Raw genomic sequence first — 16,662 nt, 5'->3', positions numbered from 1 at the left:
CTAAAAATGACAAGGGGGCGGGAGCCTTGCAGTGAGTGGGCAGACAGATCGCCACGCAGCTGTCATTGTAAGGACTCGCTGGGCTGTGACTGTCATTTCCCTGGCAGAGGTAGGGGGGGGAGATCATGAGTGGGGAGGCTTAGCTCCTGGGACGAGGAGGAGGGGGGGGGGTTACTGTGCAACTTGCCGGACAGGACCTGATGCTTGCAGTCAATCGGAAGCCAACAAATCTGAAGGCCGCTGGGAATAAACTCACTTACGTCGTTCTGCAGAGAAGCAGCACAACCACTGGGAGAAGGTTCGAGGAGGCTGACCAGTCAGAGAACATTAGCGAAAGGAAAACGCTGGGCTGTCACTTCCAAGAGACAAGTCCAGGGAGCTGTTAAGGCAACATGATCTAGTAGGTCTTGCCCTAAAAATACCTCTGGGCAGGAGAGTGGCAGCTTTCTCTATCAACCTAATCAGCTGGCGATCAACAGTTTCTTTTTCTTCTTTCGACAACAGCCGAGGTCAGAGATCAGCAGTTTGAGAAGATGTGCTTCTAAAAGATTCTGTTTAGGTTTTTCTAGAAAAAGAAATGTTGCTAATCTTATATATTTTTAAATGTGAGAACTATGCTTACTGTAATGTATATGTGAAGAGCATTCACTCATAGGCACTGAGGCCCTGACTGACCTTTGGTTTGGAATATTACAAGAGGGCCCTGTCAGTGTTATATTCATACGATCTAGCAAAAGACAGTTACAGAATCCATTGGTCTGCTGAATCAATTCAACCATGAGGAAAGCAGAGGTGCAAATGACCCTGAAAAAGGGGGCGGATGAGGCGGCGGCGCCCCCAAGCCCCATCATCCCCCCAAAACGGTCCAAAGCCAGCCCGGAGAAAGTGGTCGCAGAGCCCCGGGGACCTGGTCACCCCGTCCCGACTCCACCTGCTTTTGTGCGCAAAATGAGGAACGCAGCCGTGGGGACGGGCTGTGACATCCGTCTAAAGGTGACAGTGGCGGGCGACCCCCAGCCCTCCCTGTACTGGTACCACAACGAAGACCTCCTCAACATGGAGAACCAGGAGTACGGAGGCCTCTGGATTAGGGATTGCAAGCCAAGCGATGCCGGCCTCTACACCTGCATTGCCAACAATCACCTGGGAGAGATTCGGAGCAGCGCTGTACTTGCTGTGTTGGATCTGGGAGAAGGTAACATCACTTCTTACGTTTAGGGTTATTAGCATTTGGACTAGTTCTCTAATAGAGAGGATACAGTTTCTTTCTAGATTGATTTTGCGGCTTTCCTTGTGGGGTCTAGATCAAAAAGTACAAGGATCAATTCAAAGACATTTAACATTATACTCACATACTGTAGCTGTCTCCACTCAGGGGCCACATCCTTCAGAGGCTGCATTTAAAAACTGTCTACGTCACAGTGGAGCAACTAGCATGTCCCTCAAATGCGACCGACAAATTTTTCCTTTCATCCCCGCGAGAACAAAGGCTCCCATAACCCTGTCGGATTTTCTACAAAATTACGATCCTGATCCACTTTGGTGGACAATTAAAAGTTCTATTCTATTCTATCCAGTATCTCAGTTAGGATATGAGCTATTGAATCTGCAGTAGACGCTATTTGGATGTTAAAACACTTTTCATTTACATTAGAAAAATGTGGCAGCAAGTCATAACTTAAATACTCAAATTACTTAAAACGTATCTACTTACTTTTTATTCATGTGAGGGTGCTTCTAGTGGACATAAAATAAAACAACTGAATTATGCAGGGCCTAGAATACACACAATCAAATAATCAAGGATATATATTTTCATATATGCAGTAAAATAAAGGGTTAGATAGAACATTTAGCTCAAAGGTTCTTGTTCACAACACAGAATGTATCTTCTACTTTTCTCATAGATATTATTCTTGTTCACAACAGGATGCCATTCCTGCAGTGGGTGATGAGAAAGTCTGTTAAAATCTAAATGTTATGTGTGTGTTATGTTGTGTTATGTTGTATTCGCTGTTGGAGGGCAGCAGTTGTCGAGGAAGTCCATTAGATTCCCACCAGGCATGCAGGGTCACAAGAAATGAATCATTGTTCAAACAGCACTCGACAGACTCAAATCAAGGCTCAGAGAGGGTTCGACAGTCAGATTCCTCAACGTCCCGCCAAGGCTACTCAGAAGGCCACGGTCCGATCACCACAACCTGGTCGTCTCCAGCATCTGATCTAAAACCAGTTCACCCCGGGCAATCTGAAAGATGACATTACACAAATACACCCTTCACATATATCTGCCTTGGCACTTTGTTGTTGTTCTGCAGTGCTCAGTGCGAGTGTGTAGAGTGGAAACTTACCCACACTTCAATTTAGACCAGCGATTTCCTGCTGAGTGTACGTGGCAGGCATTTGCATTCACGGAGATGTCAAGACTCATCAGCGCCGACCACAGGTCTATCGCTTTAACCAAAGTGAAGCTCTGGCAAGCCCAAGCCTTGTCTGATGCTGCGTCAAATAGAAGTTGGCGGGTACATAACAATGCCGGCCGGTTTGAAGCTGCGGCAGGATGGTTTGTGCGAGCGTGGGACAAAAATAAACGAGAAATAAAATAGACTGGACGACGTGATGATGCAGATTCTTTTCTCGTGTTAGTGTGGGCAGCAAGAATATCTGCTTCCCTGTGTATGTGTGGGACACTTGGACAAAGTTCAGATAAAACATAGACTAAGGCTGTGTCCAAAGATCTTCCCCCGACTTCTGGTTTGAGATTCATGAGCTCATTGGCAAAAGAAAATCTATCAGACACTACTCGGCGCATTTTCTTTGCACCGGTAATTACATAATTGTCGCAGGATTATAATGTACAACAACGTCAGCAGGTGGAAAATCCCATAATACATTTTGAATGTTTATTTTACATTTAGTATTAATACTTTTAGGTAAAAAGCTTGTTGAATAACAAACTTATTTGCTGCGTTTTGTGCTGTGATGTGCTGCTCTGCTCTTATTACATATTTTATCGTTTTATGAAATATAAACTTGTCTGTGTTTATCCTCACGATAATTCAGATATTTTTTGTTGATAAGAAACTGTAGAATCATAAGATAGAGAAGGCTTAGGGCTGAGACGTGCTGTTCTCTCTCCTCTCGTCTCTCCGCCATTTTTCGTCCTCTCACTAAACACTCAGACAGCACTACACGATGGCGAACTCACTGTGTAGTGGACTATGTAGTGATTAGTGAGGGATTTTTGCTTCACTTCAAGTTCTCATGGTTCTATCCCTGTGTCAACACTTTAATAATATAATGCCCGTGTGACATTCAGGTGCTTTCTCACCACATCCTTCAGAAACTGTCGACTTGCAACAACACCGATAACTGTAGACGACACAAAACTGCGGTTTCACACGTAAACAATTGCTCATAGAGTTCTGCTTCAAGTTAAATCAGTCGATCCATCATCAGACTTTCAGCGACCAGAGCATTACAAGCATTTACTGTCGATCGAACTCCTGGATGTGTTTGTGTTAAAATCAAAATGGTGCTGATAATGTAAATGCAGCCTATCTCAAACTGTGGCAGAACCTCCGTCCCAGTCTTACTTCAGCACGACTCAGATCTTCACTCAAAGGTTTGAAACTGAGATCTCAGAGCAGCAGCGTTCCTCTGACTCTCCATTTTAACCTTCAGTTTGATTCAGCTCTCTGCCGCTGTGCCATGTGCGCAGTCTACAGCTGTCCCATCACTCAATGATAACGCCGCAACCCTTTCTCTCTCTCTCTCTCCCTCTATCTCTCTCCCTCCCTCCCTCTCTCCCTCTTTGAAAATGTCTCTCTACGCCACCCCCCCCTCGTCCACCAACTCTCCACAGTTATTTATACAGAGGAATGTGCCAGGCCTTAGATTTTTCTGATGTTAGCAGGCCAACGTCTCTCCTGTTACACAAGAAGACATCACTGCTAATTTTAGCCCGGCGCTGGATGACTGTTTTTTCCCCTCTACTAATCAGGGAATGGGCCAATTTGTAATCCACAACATTCACCTAATACCCCGGAGCATAAAGACGTGTGTCCTCTGGTGTAGTTTCACAATTCATCTGTTGTCTATAATGTCAGATTTTATCTCTGGTGCTTTAGTTTGTCTCTTACTTCCTCTTGAAGGTTCCCCTGTTAACTGCAATGTTTAAGAGCCTGTCAGCCAAACAAGCATCAAGTCAAACGACAATTAAATGTATGAAAAAATAACCACAAATACAGTAAAAATAAATGATAAATTATAGGATAGTGAAGTATAGTAGAGTAGAACATAGTTGTAGAAATGAATATAAAAGAAACCTAAATTCTAAAATCTGGTTGGCCTCACTCCCGCTTTCTTTGGACATATATATATATATATATATAGTGTATATATAAAGTATGTATATATATATAGACTGCATATAAAGATGAACAACATGACAGCTCCCCATAAGTGAAGCCAAATCATCTGATTCGCCCCCTGGTGGCTGGCTGCAGTATAGGCCATAACCCCCATCTCCTCCATGATAGAGGATGGGACATGGCACAAACTAAAAAAAATCTAAGTACATGTTGAATAACATTTTTTCCTTATCACACTAAAGTTTGTTCAAGTGTTATTTTTCTAATAAATTTGGTTTTATTTAGTTATTCGATGTTATAAAAACCTCCAAATGGCGTCAAAGGTGAAAGATGGTTATAAAAGAGCTTTTTCACTGCAGCCATGAAACCAAAAGAGGGACATTAAAATGCTCTATAGAGCTGAGAGTGAGAGTGGGGTCATAATCCTCCATCTGTTCATCATTCTAAATGACACCTTCATCAATGCAGATTCATAAAATATGAAATAAATGGTTAGATTATTCCTGGCCACATGGGGGCAGTAGCAACAAGCTGTGAACCAAATATTGACATTATTATCAAAAGGCCATAAATTCAGCACAAAGACCTGACAGATGCTAAAGAGCTGCACGGAGCTGAGGGGGAACTGCAGAGTGTGAGGATTATCTTCGTGGTTAATTACATCTCAATACTTTAGTGATGGGGATTTTTATTTAGAAAGACAGATTGTCCGTTTAAACTTTCCACAGAGACCTTGTTGTTGAGAACTTTAGCCGTCGCCCTCTGAGCGTGACCGTGGCGCCTTTCCAGTGTGAGTTCAGCGAGTGCCGTCTTCCTCTTGGGCCACGAGTGAACAGGTGGAGCTGCACTTACACTGTGGAAATCCCCCACATCTCCATGTTGCTGAAGTGAGTGCAACAACAAGTTCGTGTTTTTAAACAGAGGAACAGCAGAAGGGAAATGAACGAGTTTATTAGAGCTGTTGGGGTACTTTTGCTGTTTTGTGTAGGAGAGGGTTAGTTTCCATGCTCGTGATCTGTAGCACATGATATAAAGGGAGGAAGAGCTGATGAAACACAGTGAAGAGCAGTGATGGTTGTTTTGTTCCCATGTGTTAAAACGTAATAATGCTGCTTAATTTAACTCCCTGGAAAAAGGCACTTTACTTTATCAACTCTTTACCGTGTGTTCGAAGTTGGACTCTGACATAACTCACCTCTGAGCGAACTGCAGAGCGTGCAATGTGCCAAGTCAGCAACCCTGGATCCCGACATTATGCTGTGTGGTTTTATTTTAATGTCGATAATCTTCAGCTCCAAACCAATAACACACTTCTGCAGGTTCTATAAACAGCAGTAATATACAGTAAAGAAAAACAAGAGAATATTGATCGTCCACATCACAGTCTGCAGAATTTGTTTTGCTGGAGCCCATCGGTGGAGTCAGGATTCCACCACGTGTGTTAGACATTAGAACGACTTTTGATTTGTGTTGGACCTTTTGATTTGTGTTCTGAACACTGAGCTGTTACGATACAGGCGAGTTCTTCCTGTTTAGGGCCTCAAAGCACCTGTACCGTAACTCCTCTAGTAGACAAGCATTACATTTCTACTGGCAAATGGCTTTAGGAGGCAGCTCCCAGTAGCAGTTTCAAAGATGTACCAATGAGACCGTTCACCGATGATAAGCGTGGGTCCTCGCCCTCTCCTTGTTTTGTCCTGTCAGATAGTGGTGTTAGCATTTCCAGCGGCTAACAGGCTACAAGTAATTTCGTTCTGAAACAGTTGTACGTTCTCTGAGGCCCCCGATAGAAGAAGGCAGAGGAATGATGACGACATCATCTTGTTTGAGATGATCCCACATGTTTTATTTAAAATCGCTCCGAGAAAGCGAATTAGCGTAACGTTAGCATATACTGCTTATGACCCTTCAGAGCCCTCTGTTGCTGACTGGCTGGAACAGTGTTGTGGTGCTTGTTTAATATCTAACTCATTTATAATTAACTTTAGTTGGGAAATCTAAATATTCCAAAGCATCTATTTTTTCCTTTCTTAAATACTGAAATAAAAAAAGGTATCACCCAGCAACAGAATGACCCCAATTGTCTTACCCCAACAGTTCTTCTTTGTGGGTCGACAACACAACACATTACCGTCCTCTGAGGTTATTATGGCACGTCAGAGTAAAGGACTTCTGCGGCAGTAAAACTGAAACCAGTGAGCTGAAAGAGGCTAAAACGCTCCACGGATCTCAAAGGGTCTGGTTTATCGTCACAGCACCTCACAGTATATCTATTGGTAATATAAAAACTTAAAAAACTGCAGTAAAGGTGTCGTGTTTTTCATTTCAGTATCCGTAAGTCATTTTGATATTAGATTAAATGGGAAGGTAACCATAAAATAATGTAATGGCAGCCTCAGCATTTGTTGTGTGTCACCAGCTGTGATGGGAATATCACTAAAGTCTGTGACACAGCAATTGAGCAAACTAATATCTGTTCAGTTACAGTAAGAACACAGGCTATCGCACTTTTGAAAGTAAACACTACTGTAGATTTACAGCAACAGTATTTTGGTTTTATTAAAGTACCTTCAAGTGCCTGCTTTAATTAGAAAAAAACATACATTTTCTCGTGTGTCAGGAAACTCTCAGCATGCTCACTCTAATATTTTGTCCTGGGCACAGTGGGATCTGCAGCTGAAATGCCATTTGTAAGTGGAGCTATTTCCCTCTGCTGATTTACGCTCGGCGGTGGAATGAAATGTGTGAGCAGTAAAATGTCATTTTCTTTCCCTCAGGGTCAGGAAATCTCCCCTCTTTCAAAAAAATATAGCGTGCGATAACATTTACAGAGGAGGCCCACTAGAGAATCATTAAACAAGATGAATCAGGCATCGGCAGCGACAGAATTTGTCGTGCACACTGACACGGCAGCTGCACATGATGTGTTGTGAGTGCAGCGGTGAGTGTGCAGCCATTAGATGTTTGCCATCCCTTGGAAACAGGGCGGTTGTGTGTGTGTGTGTGTGTGTGTGTGTGTTCAGTGTGAGCAGCCAGTCGTACAGTATTTACTGTGGGAGAGCGAGTGGAGCTCCAGCATTGCAGAGGAGTGAGGAGCTCCCTGTAGCTGTTGCAGTGATTCTCCCCCCCCTTCTGCTCTGCCGACAAACACAGCATCGGCTCATTACACCAGCTAAAGAATAAGACACAGACACATGGGGGGGAGGAAGGGAGGGGGAAAAAAAATATCACCCAGTGCTGTGGAAAACTGATCTCTGGGGAAAAAAGCCTGGATCACTCCCACTGGTGTGTTTTTTTCCCTCCTGCCTATCAGTGTGCGCTGCCGCCTGTGGGGTGGAAACACAGCAGGGGAAGATGCTTACACTGTCGCCGGCTATTGTGTGGACAAGGGATGGAGGGTGGGAGGTGATGGGGGGGCTCCCTCCGAGTGGATGATGTGCATTCAAAAGACATTTCCACCTGCGGATGGAGGATCTGTGCGTGCGTGCTCTCCAGAAGACACGGCTTCTCTGAGACGAGCTGCTTGAGCTGCAACTTGTTACATAACGGAGCAAAGTGCCTTCTTTCCCTTTTTATTGCATTTGATTGAGGAGCCGTCACCTGCGTGTGAGCAGACCTAACAGTGTAACACAAGTTGAATCTTTTTTTACGTGCGAGTCCGATGCTCCACGCTTGCATGGTGTCTTCTGTGGAGAATCTCCCGATCTAGGCGTGTAGTAATGGCTCGGAACCCCCGGTGTGTCCCGGGGAATACCCTGCTGCTGAATATGAGCCAAGACAAAAGAGATTTGTCGAGGATATACCAACAGTGGCCATGAAAACAAAATCCACAGCTTAAGAGAGAAATCAGGCAAGTACGATTTCAACTTATCTTTGTGAATTACAGCTCTTGCATTTTCTGATTTCCATCGTATGTGGACTGCACAAGACTTGAATATTTAATTTGTTATACTGTTTGTTTCATAAGCAGTACTACTCAGGTGTCAGGTGCAGGGGAGATGAAGCTGCCTGTGCATCCAACCAACCTGACACGAGATGAGACCAGTGTTATTGTTGAACACCAGCATCAGAGCTCTGGTTAGAAACCAGCAGACTTCAGGCTCTGCCACGCTGCTTTGACCCAACTTCAAACACTCGCACAACGCGGTCAGCGTCGCACTAAAACCCTGACACACCGGGACTGATGCTGCTCACGCGAGGGCTTTGTGGACGCACAAAACAAATGCATTCAGCTAAATTATTCACGTTATTATTTTTACGTAACCCTCGTGCGAACTAACAGAATTGAACAGATCAAGAGGAGGATTGAAAGACAACACTGAGGTGGTGTTCAAATCAAGTCTGTCTCACTTTGGAAGCTGGTTTTGTGAGCATGTGCAGACTGAGCGGTGTATAAACATACTTTCCTGGACAATACAGTGAAATATGTTCAGCGATGCTCCGTGCGATCTCCAAGACCGTCAGTAGTCGGATGATGAATTAGCCTCTGGCGGCAGCGGCCGATGTTTGGGTGCGTCCGGTGTAGACAGCGGATATCCGGGCTAAGACTCTTCCGTTCCTCGTACACTGTTTACAGTCTGACGAGTTTCTTTTACTTTACTATCTTTTATTAAGTTATAGTCGTATCTTAATGTCTTAAAGAAGTAGGAGGAGGAGGAGCTCAGGGTTTTCTGATGAAAAAAATCATGGTAAATCAAATTTCTCACAATTTATAGATGACCTGTGTTTCTTCCTGGAAAATAATTTTAAATTTTACATTCACTGTTTCCCATCAAAACATGTTGAGATTGTGCTTTTCTCATTTTGGCAACGAGAGAAGCCATTTTAATTGTTCCTCCATCGGTTCCATCCATGTTTGGTTGTAAAATCATCTTTTCAGGTGGTTTTCTCGACATCACTATATATCTTAGACTTAAATAAAAACCCCAAAAAAACATTTCCACATGCTGCCTTTATTTAAATCCTCATCTTTGGAACCAGTATATTTGAACTTTCATGCAACAGGTGTAACACAGCCTCAATTGGAACCTTTATATTGTAACGATCAGCTTTGCGATGCGGCTGCAGCTTCTTATTTCTACAACTTATGATCAATTGATTGAAACATCAGATAGTTTGGAGAAAGGTGGTTGCCATGACGAATAGAGCTCTTACCAAACCAGTTGCTCTAACTACTGGGATCACCTGGATTACCAACCGGGGACATAGCTTTCAACAAGAGCAGCAATTTACCCAACAGACATTTTATTACTTTTCTGATTTGAGAAATGATTACTGTAATTCACATCAACTCTGGTTCTGTAATTGAAATGTGGAGTAAGTCTGCCGCTGCTTATTAAAGCTTTGGGACAACAGTTGTTAAAAAACAGTTTGGATTATTCTCACATTGTTTAAAACAGACTCATTAGACGTGCTCATTAACTTCTACATTTGTAGAAGTGCTCTGTTAGATGATGATGTGCTTTTCTGGAAAGATTGCACATCAAACATCTGATAGATTTTGATTATGAAACCTGACATTTTGTTATATGATGTAAATATTGCGTGAATGTGATATTAATGTAGATTTTATAGCTGTGAGCGACATCATGTTTGACAATGAGAATCCAATAAACAGATTTTCTCTCGAATGTTTGTTGAATTTTGTCTTTGCCCTGAATTCATATGGGAATCTTCAGCACATCTCCAGTTCCAAACTATTCTATTGTGTTCCTTTACTGCAAGACTCCTTTTTTTATTAAGTAATTCCACCTACGTCGTAGCAAACACCTTGTGGAAGCTGCTGGGATGCCGGTGACTCAGTAGTTCTTTCTATTTTGAGTTCGACCGATGCCTGAATGTGCAGGATTTTCTCAGTCTGAGATAAACGTATCTCTGAGGGTTCAGCTGCAACAAATCTGAAAGTTTTAAAAAATATATCTAAAGACGAATTCCTTAAAAGCACATTTATTTAGCTTATTTTATATTGCTGTCCTTAATATTCACTTGCAGATATACGGATGAATCATGAATGAGAACGACTCAGTTCAGCCGCAGCATATTGAATACCTTTAGCTTAGCCATGCTAATGAGACCCTGAGGGGGACAACTTTTCAAGTGGAACGACCGTTATAATAAGGTAGAGACAGTTAAATGTGCAATTCAATAAAAACCTTTATTTATTTGATGAAGGCGAATGTAAAAGGTGATATGCAGTTGTTTAAATACTTAATATGGTATTTCATTTTATGTTCTGGGATTTTGTTCTAAAAATATTTGCCACAAACACCTAACAATAATTTGTTAGGGATAATATTAATGTGACTGGCATTGATTGAAGTGAAAAACTATTTATTACATGTGTTATTTTCTTTTTTCTTCAGATTCTGAAACAACAGAGGATGAAGGTGAAGACCATTTTGAGACCAAAGAAGATAGTGGGGAGGTTGAGGACCAGGCTGTGCACACAGGTAAACACCATGTGTCCATGTTCTCCTGTCGTCAATTTAGGATTTATTATTTTTGGATCTATCTATTATTTATGTGAGTGAATTATCTATATCTATTGATCCATTGTTTGTATTAAAATGTTGATAAGCTTTAAATGTCTCCTGTTTCACACTCGATGCTTACTTGTACTATTTTGTCATATCTCCTCTTCACATGAGATGCAGGGATGAACAAATGGTCAGAAGACGATTATAGAACACGTGGACATGAAGATCACTCATACAGGCAAGAAAGAATCATGCAAATAACCAGACACACCTCATTGTGCTCCATCCTAAAATACGTTAACCAGAATAATTTGTAACAAGCACTGATTCCAACAAATTTTCTTTCAAATCCTCTACTTCAGGGGCCAGTCAGAGGATTTCTCAAGAGAATCTCCGCCACAAGTCCTCCCACCCCCATCCCCGAGACTCGTCAAACGCCCCTCCACCTCTCCAATGCCAAGTCGCACTGGCTCAACCACACCACTCAGCTTGCGAAATAAAATCGTCGGGCCAACTGACTACCAAGACACAGTGCCCGGGGAGTTTGAGGAAAAGGTTAAGCAACCAAAGTCAGTGTCTCAGAGTAACACCCAGGACTCTCGTCCACAGACTCCACTGAGTGAGTACTCCCGCAAAGAGTTAAACCCCAGACCGTCCCCAAAGCTAACTAGGGCAAGCTCAAAGGTTTTTGAGAAGGTCCGTGGCTTAGAAGAGCGGAGACGAAGCCTCGATATCCCAGAGGGATCCAGCTCTGGTAGATCCTGGGCGGGGTTCAATCTTGCTGGATCTGTTGATTCCGATGATGGAGGAAGTCGGTTGGGCATCTCTAGAGAAAGTTCAAGGGAAGATCTTCGGGAGGCTCTGAAAGAGGATGCGGCCGAGCGAAGATCTATGTTTAGACAGAGAGCTGCTTCGCTGGAGGACAAACCTCGCTACTCCCAAAAGGTTCAGGACATTGAGAACAAGTTCACAGAGGAGCTCCAGCGCATTAAGAAACTTGTTGGGAAACCTCACATGAAGAAATCGTTTTCGACTGAACAGCTCACCCTGAAGGGCAAGCAGCGGCAGCCTTTCAGGAAAATTGAACCTATTCCTCCCCAGGTCCTTCAAAAGCTGCAAGAGAGGGAACGAGTCCAGTGCGCGAAGGAACAGAGAGAAAAGGATTTAAATCTACAACCAGTGCAGCAGCAGCAGCCGACACAGCAAAAGCAACATAAGTCACAACCTCAGAAGACGGAGAGCACCGGAAAAACAACTGTAACTGTCAGTAGATTCGGAGAGGTTGCAGGAACCCCAGAGTCAATGCAGTTGTCCGACTTACCTGGACAACGATTGGTGAGAGAACTAAATAGAGTCAGTCCCGTTACAGAACATTTTCAAAAACCCTCTTCACCGGCATTTTACCACCAACAGAGGGCAGAGTCGCCGAGCAGGAATGTTGCTGAGATGACTTTACGCAAGGTTGAACGAAGGCCACCGAGTCCGCTTGTACAGAGGGTATCTCGCATGCAGGAATCCCCGCACTTCCAAGAGTCTCTCCTGCAAAAGGATGAAACTTCAGGGAGAAAGACACCAATAGAAGTAATGTTGAGAAAAATCGAAAACAGACCTGAGAGTCCACTGGTACAAAGAAGGGCCATGATTGTGCAAGATCTTCCTCCTCAACCGCCTCCGAAACCTCCGGCGGAGGAGAAGATGGAGGTGGAGCTATCCAGACCAACCTCTAAGATTAGAGTCCCAACGATTATTGTTGAAGACGAAAAGATGGAAGTGGATGTTCCTGTAAAGACAAGTGGGCTGCAGCAGATTACCACCGGCGCCAAAGAGGGACAACAGCAGAAGACCAAAGGAAAGAACCGTCGCCCTCGCCCCTTGTCTCCGGAGTTAGGTTAGATGTGTTGTATTTCTCCCATTAAGCTTCCTGTAGTGGTGTGAGGCTCCAGTCTGCTTGTTTTTCATGTTTAATCAACCAGCTACTTTCGTCTTTTCTAAACTGTGCAGATTCTTCCGATGATTCGTACGTGTCCGCCGGAGAAGACCCAATGGAGGCCCCGGTATTTGAGTTCCCCCTCCAGGACACTGCGGCGTCAGCTGGTGCCGATGTGCTGCTAAAATGCATCATCGGTGGAACCCCCACTCCTGAAGGTAAAACTATTGCTTTTTATTGTGTTTTAACAGAAGAAATCTCAAATATGCAAGTGGATTAATTTGTCGTCTGTTCTTTGTTGAAGTGACCTGGACAAAAGACAACATCAGTGTCAGTGGCGTTGCAAACTACACCGTCAAAGTGGAGGGTGAACGACACAGCGTGCTCATCAAATCAGCCAAAATGAGTGATGGGGGAAATTACTGTGTGACGGCTGTGAATCAGGAGGGGAAGGTCACCAGTTGTGCCGCCCTGACAGTTAAACCAGGTAAGTTAGACTTTTTTTGGGGGATATCAGATGTACACAGAACTGCTTTGTGGTCATTCACTCTCAGTTTCAAGCTTGATTTGTTAAATCAGTGTTATTATGCAAAGGTAGTTTTATTACCTTGTTCGTAAAAGGGGCTCCGCAGGGCAGTTTTTAATTGTGTATAAGATATGATCACTGTAAATTAGAGCAGTTCAGATATAAGAAAACATTATTGCTCTTTCTGTTTTACCTCCACTGAGAACAAGCCAACATACCTAAGGATAATTTTCAATTTGTGGTTTATATTTAAAAGGTCTTATTGTCCATCTTTTAAAAAAAAAAACATCTTGTGGTTTCTCTCCACGTCGGCACCGTGTTTCAGCGGATTTCTCTCCTGCCCCCCCCCCCCCCTTGTCATTACCTCTCAGAGCAGAATGTGTGTACCATAGATTCCAGCTGAACAACCTCACTTATAGTTACCATAGCAACGCAGAGGCGAAAACTGAACCTGTAAATTGCCCACTGAGGCTCACTGGCTTCCACGCACTGTGAATCCACTATTGTTTGGATATCACATTTGACATCTCACATTCTAATTATATTATGGGGGGGGGCTGCTTAGTTTTTTTCTCCTCCTGTGTTCTCATTGTGCTACGCTCTCTGTTACAAATAATAAAGTTTACAGATGCAAATTGAAACGTTCCAATAAGATTTACTCACAAACTGACTTTGTTCTTTGACCCTGTTGCTGTAATAGAGTCTGAACAGGAGCCCAGGGGAAACCTGGGTGTGCCCGTGGACATCAGCAGCCCTATCACATCGGACGAGGAGTATCTCAGTCCCCTGGAGGAGGGCGCGGACTTCGGAGGGCCAGAGCCGAGGCGACCTATTGACACACGGTTCAGGAAACCCCCGGCATTCCTGGTGAGACTACAGAGCTCATTAACAATACATCTAGCTAATTCACATTCCCACGTAGAGGAGGACATTTGTCTTTTGACATTGACATTTATTCAATTGCAACTTTGACAGGTTCAATGCAAAACACTGCATGAAACTAGATATTTAGACATTCTCGACTCAATCAATTTAACTTTTCCTGTGTGAACATGTTATCTTTTGTGTGGTCATCCCATCAACACATGTATAATTAGAACTTACAAAATAAAATGCATCTGTCAGCCTCTTACTTGCATTACAATTCACACAGGTAACAATGAGTGATCAAGCTGTCATTGAAGGACAGGAAGTCACCATGTCTGTGAGAATCAGTGGACAACCCAAACCCATGCTCTACTGGTAGGTCCCCTCACTTCCTCACATGATGTCAGCTCATTGCTCCGTCTTACCTAGAATCACGAACCTTAGTGGGCTAAAGAGAAAAATAAAATTTCATGTCATCCTGAGCTCAGACAGACAATAACAACTTTTCCTCCATTGTGCATTTCTTTGCTGGATGCTGGATGTTTCTATTGGACGCGTAAATGTTCATCTAACGCTAACCCTTTCCAAGACAATCTCTCTTCATACCTGCCGGAGGAGTTGAATGAGTGTGTGCTTGATAATCCTTCATTGCATTAATTTAATCTAAAAGGCTCTGAGTGCTATATGAGGGATTTGTGTGTCGTTTTAAAATCCAGTGACAATTGTTCGATATAACTTTGTTCCTCTGTAGGCTGAGGGACAGAGTCACAGTAAAATCCGGCCCACGTCACATCGTGCGTGAGACAGAAGACGCCACTTTTGAGATGACGATCAAGTCGGCAGCGAGGTCGGACTCTGGCGTTTACACCTGTAAGATCATCAATGAATACGGGACAAAGCAGTGCGAAGGAAAGCTAGAGGTAAAAGGTACGTAACCGACACTGGTTTAGTTGTTAGAGGACATATACACTGATGTGTCCTGTAACTTGCCCCAAAACCCCTGTTCAGGTGTCCCCTAACAACTATCCTCAGAGACTGTCCTTTATTTGCTCCCAGCTCCACCAGTTGAGCCGGGCCTTGCCGTCATCCGCCCAGTCAGGGACATCACAGCCAAGGCCGGGGAGACAGTTTTGTTTGAGTGTCTCGTCATTGGACCGAAAGACACCGATGTGGACTGGCTCTCCGATGGGAAACTGATCCAGCCGGCGTTGCTCAACTGCAAGATGCACTTTGACGGAAGAAAGTGTCGCCTGCTGCTCAACTCGGTGCACGAGGACGACAGCGGGACGTACACGTGCAAGCTCAGCACAGCCAAAGGTCGGTCTCAGGAACAAATATCGCAATGTGTGTATGAATTAAAAGCAGTTTGTGTATCTTCCTTTCCACTTCTTCTTATGTTTTTCTTATTTTCTCTGTGCTCTTCAGAGGAAGTGACCTCATGTGCCAAACTCAAAGTCCTCCCGTCCTTTGAACCTCTCTTCACTCGCAAACTGGACGTTCTGGAAGTGATTGAGGGGCGTAACGCTCGATTCGACTGCAAAGTCAGTGGGACGCCGTCTCCCAAGGTCACGTGGACTCACTTCGGTAGGATGGTACTTTATGGTGTCGTCATGAAACTGAAATTCTGCTACATCACCTGTTGGAACTGCCTTTAGGATCCATTCCTTTGCTTTCTTGACCTTTCTCTGTCCATTTCTCAGCCTCTGTTTGAAATGAAACTGTTTGAATACAGGCTCCTTTTTTCTCTCTTAGACCATCCGCTCATAGAAAGTGAGGACATACGTATTCTCCAGGAGGGCGGTCGCCACTCTCTCATCATCTCTCACGTGGCCAACGACGACGAGGGTTTCTACACCGTGATCGCCTGTAACAGTCACGGCGACGCAGAGAGCTCCGCTGAACTTTACATACAAGAGCCGCGGCCTGCCATCTCGTCTCAAATGTAAGAGCGAGTTATTCCTCGGGTGTTGGGCCTCAGCTCCTCTGTGCGTGTCCCGGATTCCAAGGCACCAATTTGTTTCATTTTTTACTTTTCTCATCTCAGGGCAAAACTCGAGAAGATGCCGTCCATCCCCGAGGAGCCGGAGGTCCCAGAGAACGAGGTGGAGCGTTTCACCATGCCGGACTTCATCAAACCCCTGTTTGATCTGGATGTGATCGAGGGGAAGGAGGCTTTGCTCAAATGCAAAGTGGCCGGTTTGCCGTACCCCACCATCGTCTGGTTCCACAACGGCAAGAGGATTGAGAGCACCGAGGACAGAAAGATGACACAGTGTGAGTGTTTCAAAATGGATTAACATTCACCCAATGTTCCAGCCTATCAGCGTTCTCAAGCACTTCTCACACAGGTCACTTATAACGAGGACATAAGAGATCCAGAGGAAAATGTAGGAGGATAGTTTCAAGCACTTGAATAGATCTGTCATGTTGGATGCAGGATGCTAAAGGAGGATGCTAACAGACTATTGAATCTTTTCATCATCCCTCCTCTGC

General features: G+C 44.0%; 1 protein-coding gene across 1 annotated transcript in view; it reads left to right on the top strand.

Moving 5' to 3' along the window:
- Nucleotides 1-154: 154 nt before the first annotated feature.
- Nucleotides 155-16,662, top strand: part of spegb (striated muscle enriched protein kinase b) — a 33,076-nt gene continuing 16,568 nt past the window's right edge. The window contains exons 1-13 of the mRNA XM_035174126.2: nt 155-1,195; nt 10,736-10,822; nt 11,027-11,087; nt 11,212-12,737; nt 12,851-12,994; nt 13,081-13,263; nt 14,003-14,169; nt 14,456-14,544; nt 14,921-15,096; nt 15,226-15,486; nt 15,595-15,753; nt 15,922-16,111; nt 16,214-16,443. Of these exons, the coding sequence (XP_035030017.2) occupies nt 778-1,195; nt 10,736-10,822; nt 11,027-11,087; nt 11,212-12,737; nt 12,851-12,994; nt 13,081-13,263; nt 14,003-14,169; nt 14,456-14,544; nt 14,921-15,096; nt 15,226-15,486; nt 15,595-15,753; nt 15,922-16,111; nt 16,214-16,443 (3,691 nt within the window). The 5' untranslated portion in view covers nt 155-777. The remainder of the gene's footprint in view (nt 1,196-10,735; nt 10,823-11,026; nt 11,088-11,211; nt 12,738-12,850; nt 12,995-13,080; nt 13,264-14,002; nt 14,170-14,455; nt 14,545-14,920; nt 15,097-15,225; nt 15,487-15,594; nt 15,754-15,921; nt 16,112-16,213; nt 16,444-16,662) is intronic.

Source organism: Hippoglossus stenolepis, chromosome 13, assembly GCF_022539355.2.
Source record: "Hippoglossus stenolepis isolate QCI-W04-F060 chromosome 13, HSTE1.2, whole genome shotgun sequence".
In the NCBI taxonomy this organism is placed as follows: Eukaryota; Metazoa; Chordata; class Actinopteri; order Pleuronectiformes; family Pleuronectidae; genus Hippoglossus; species Hippoglossus stenolepis.
This window is presented reverse-complemented; position numbering and strand designations above follow the sequence as displayed.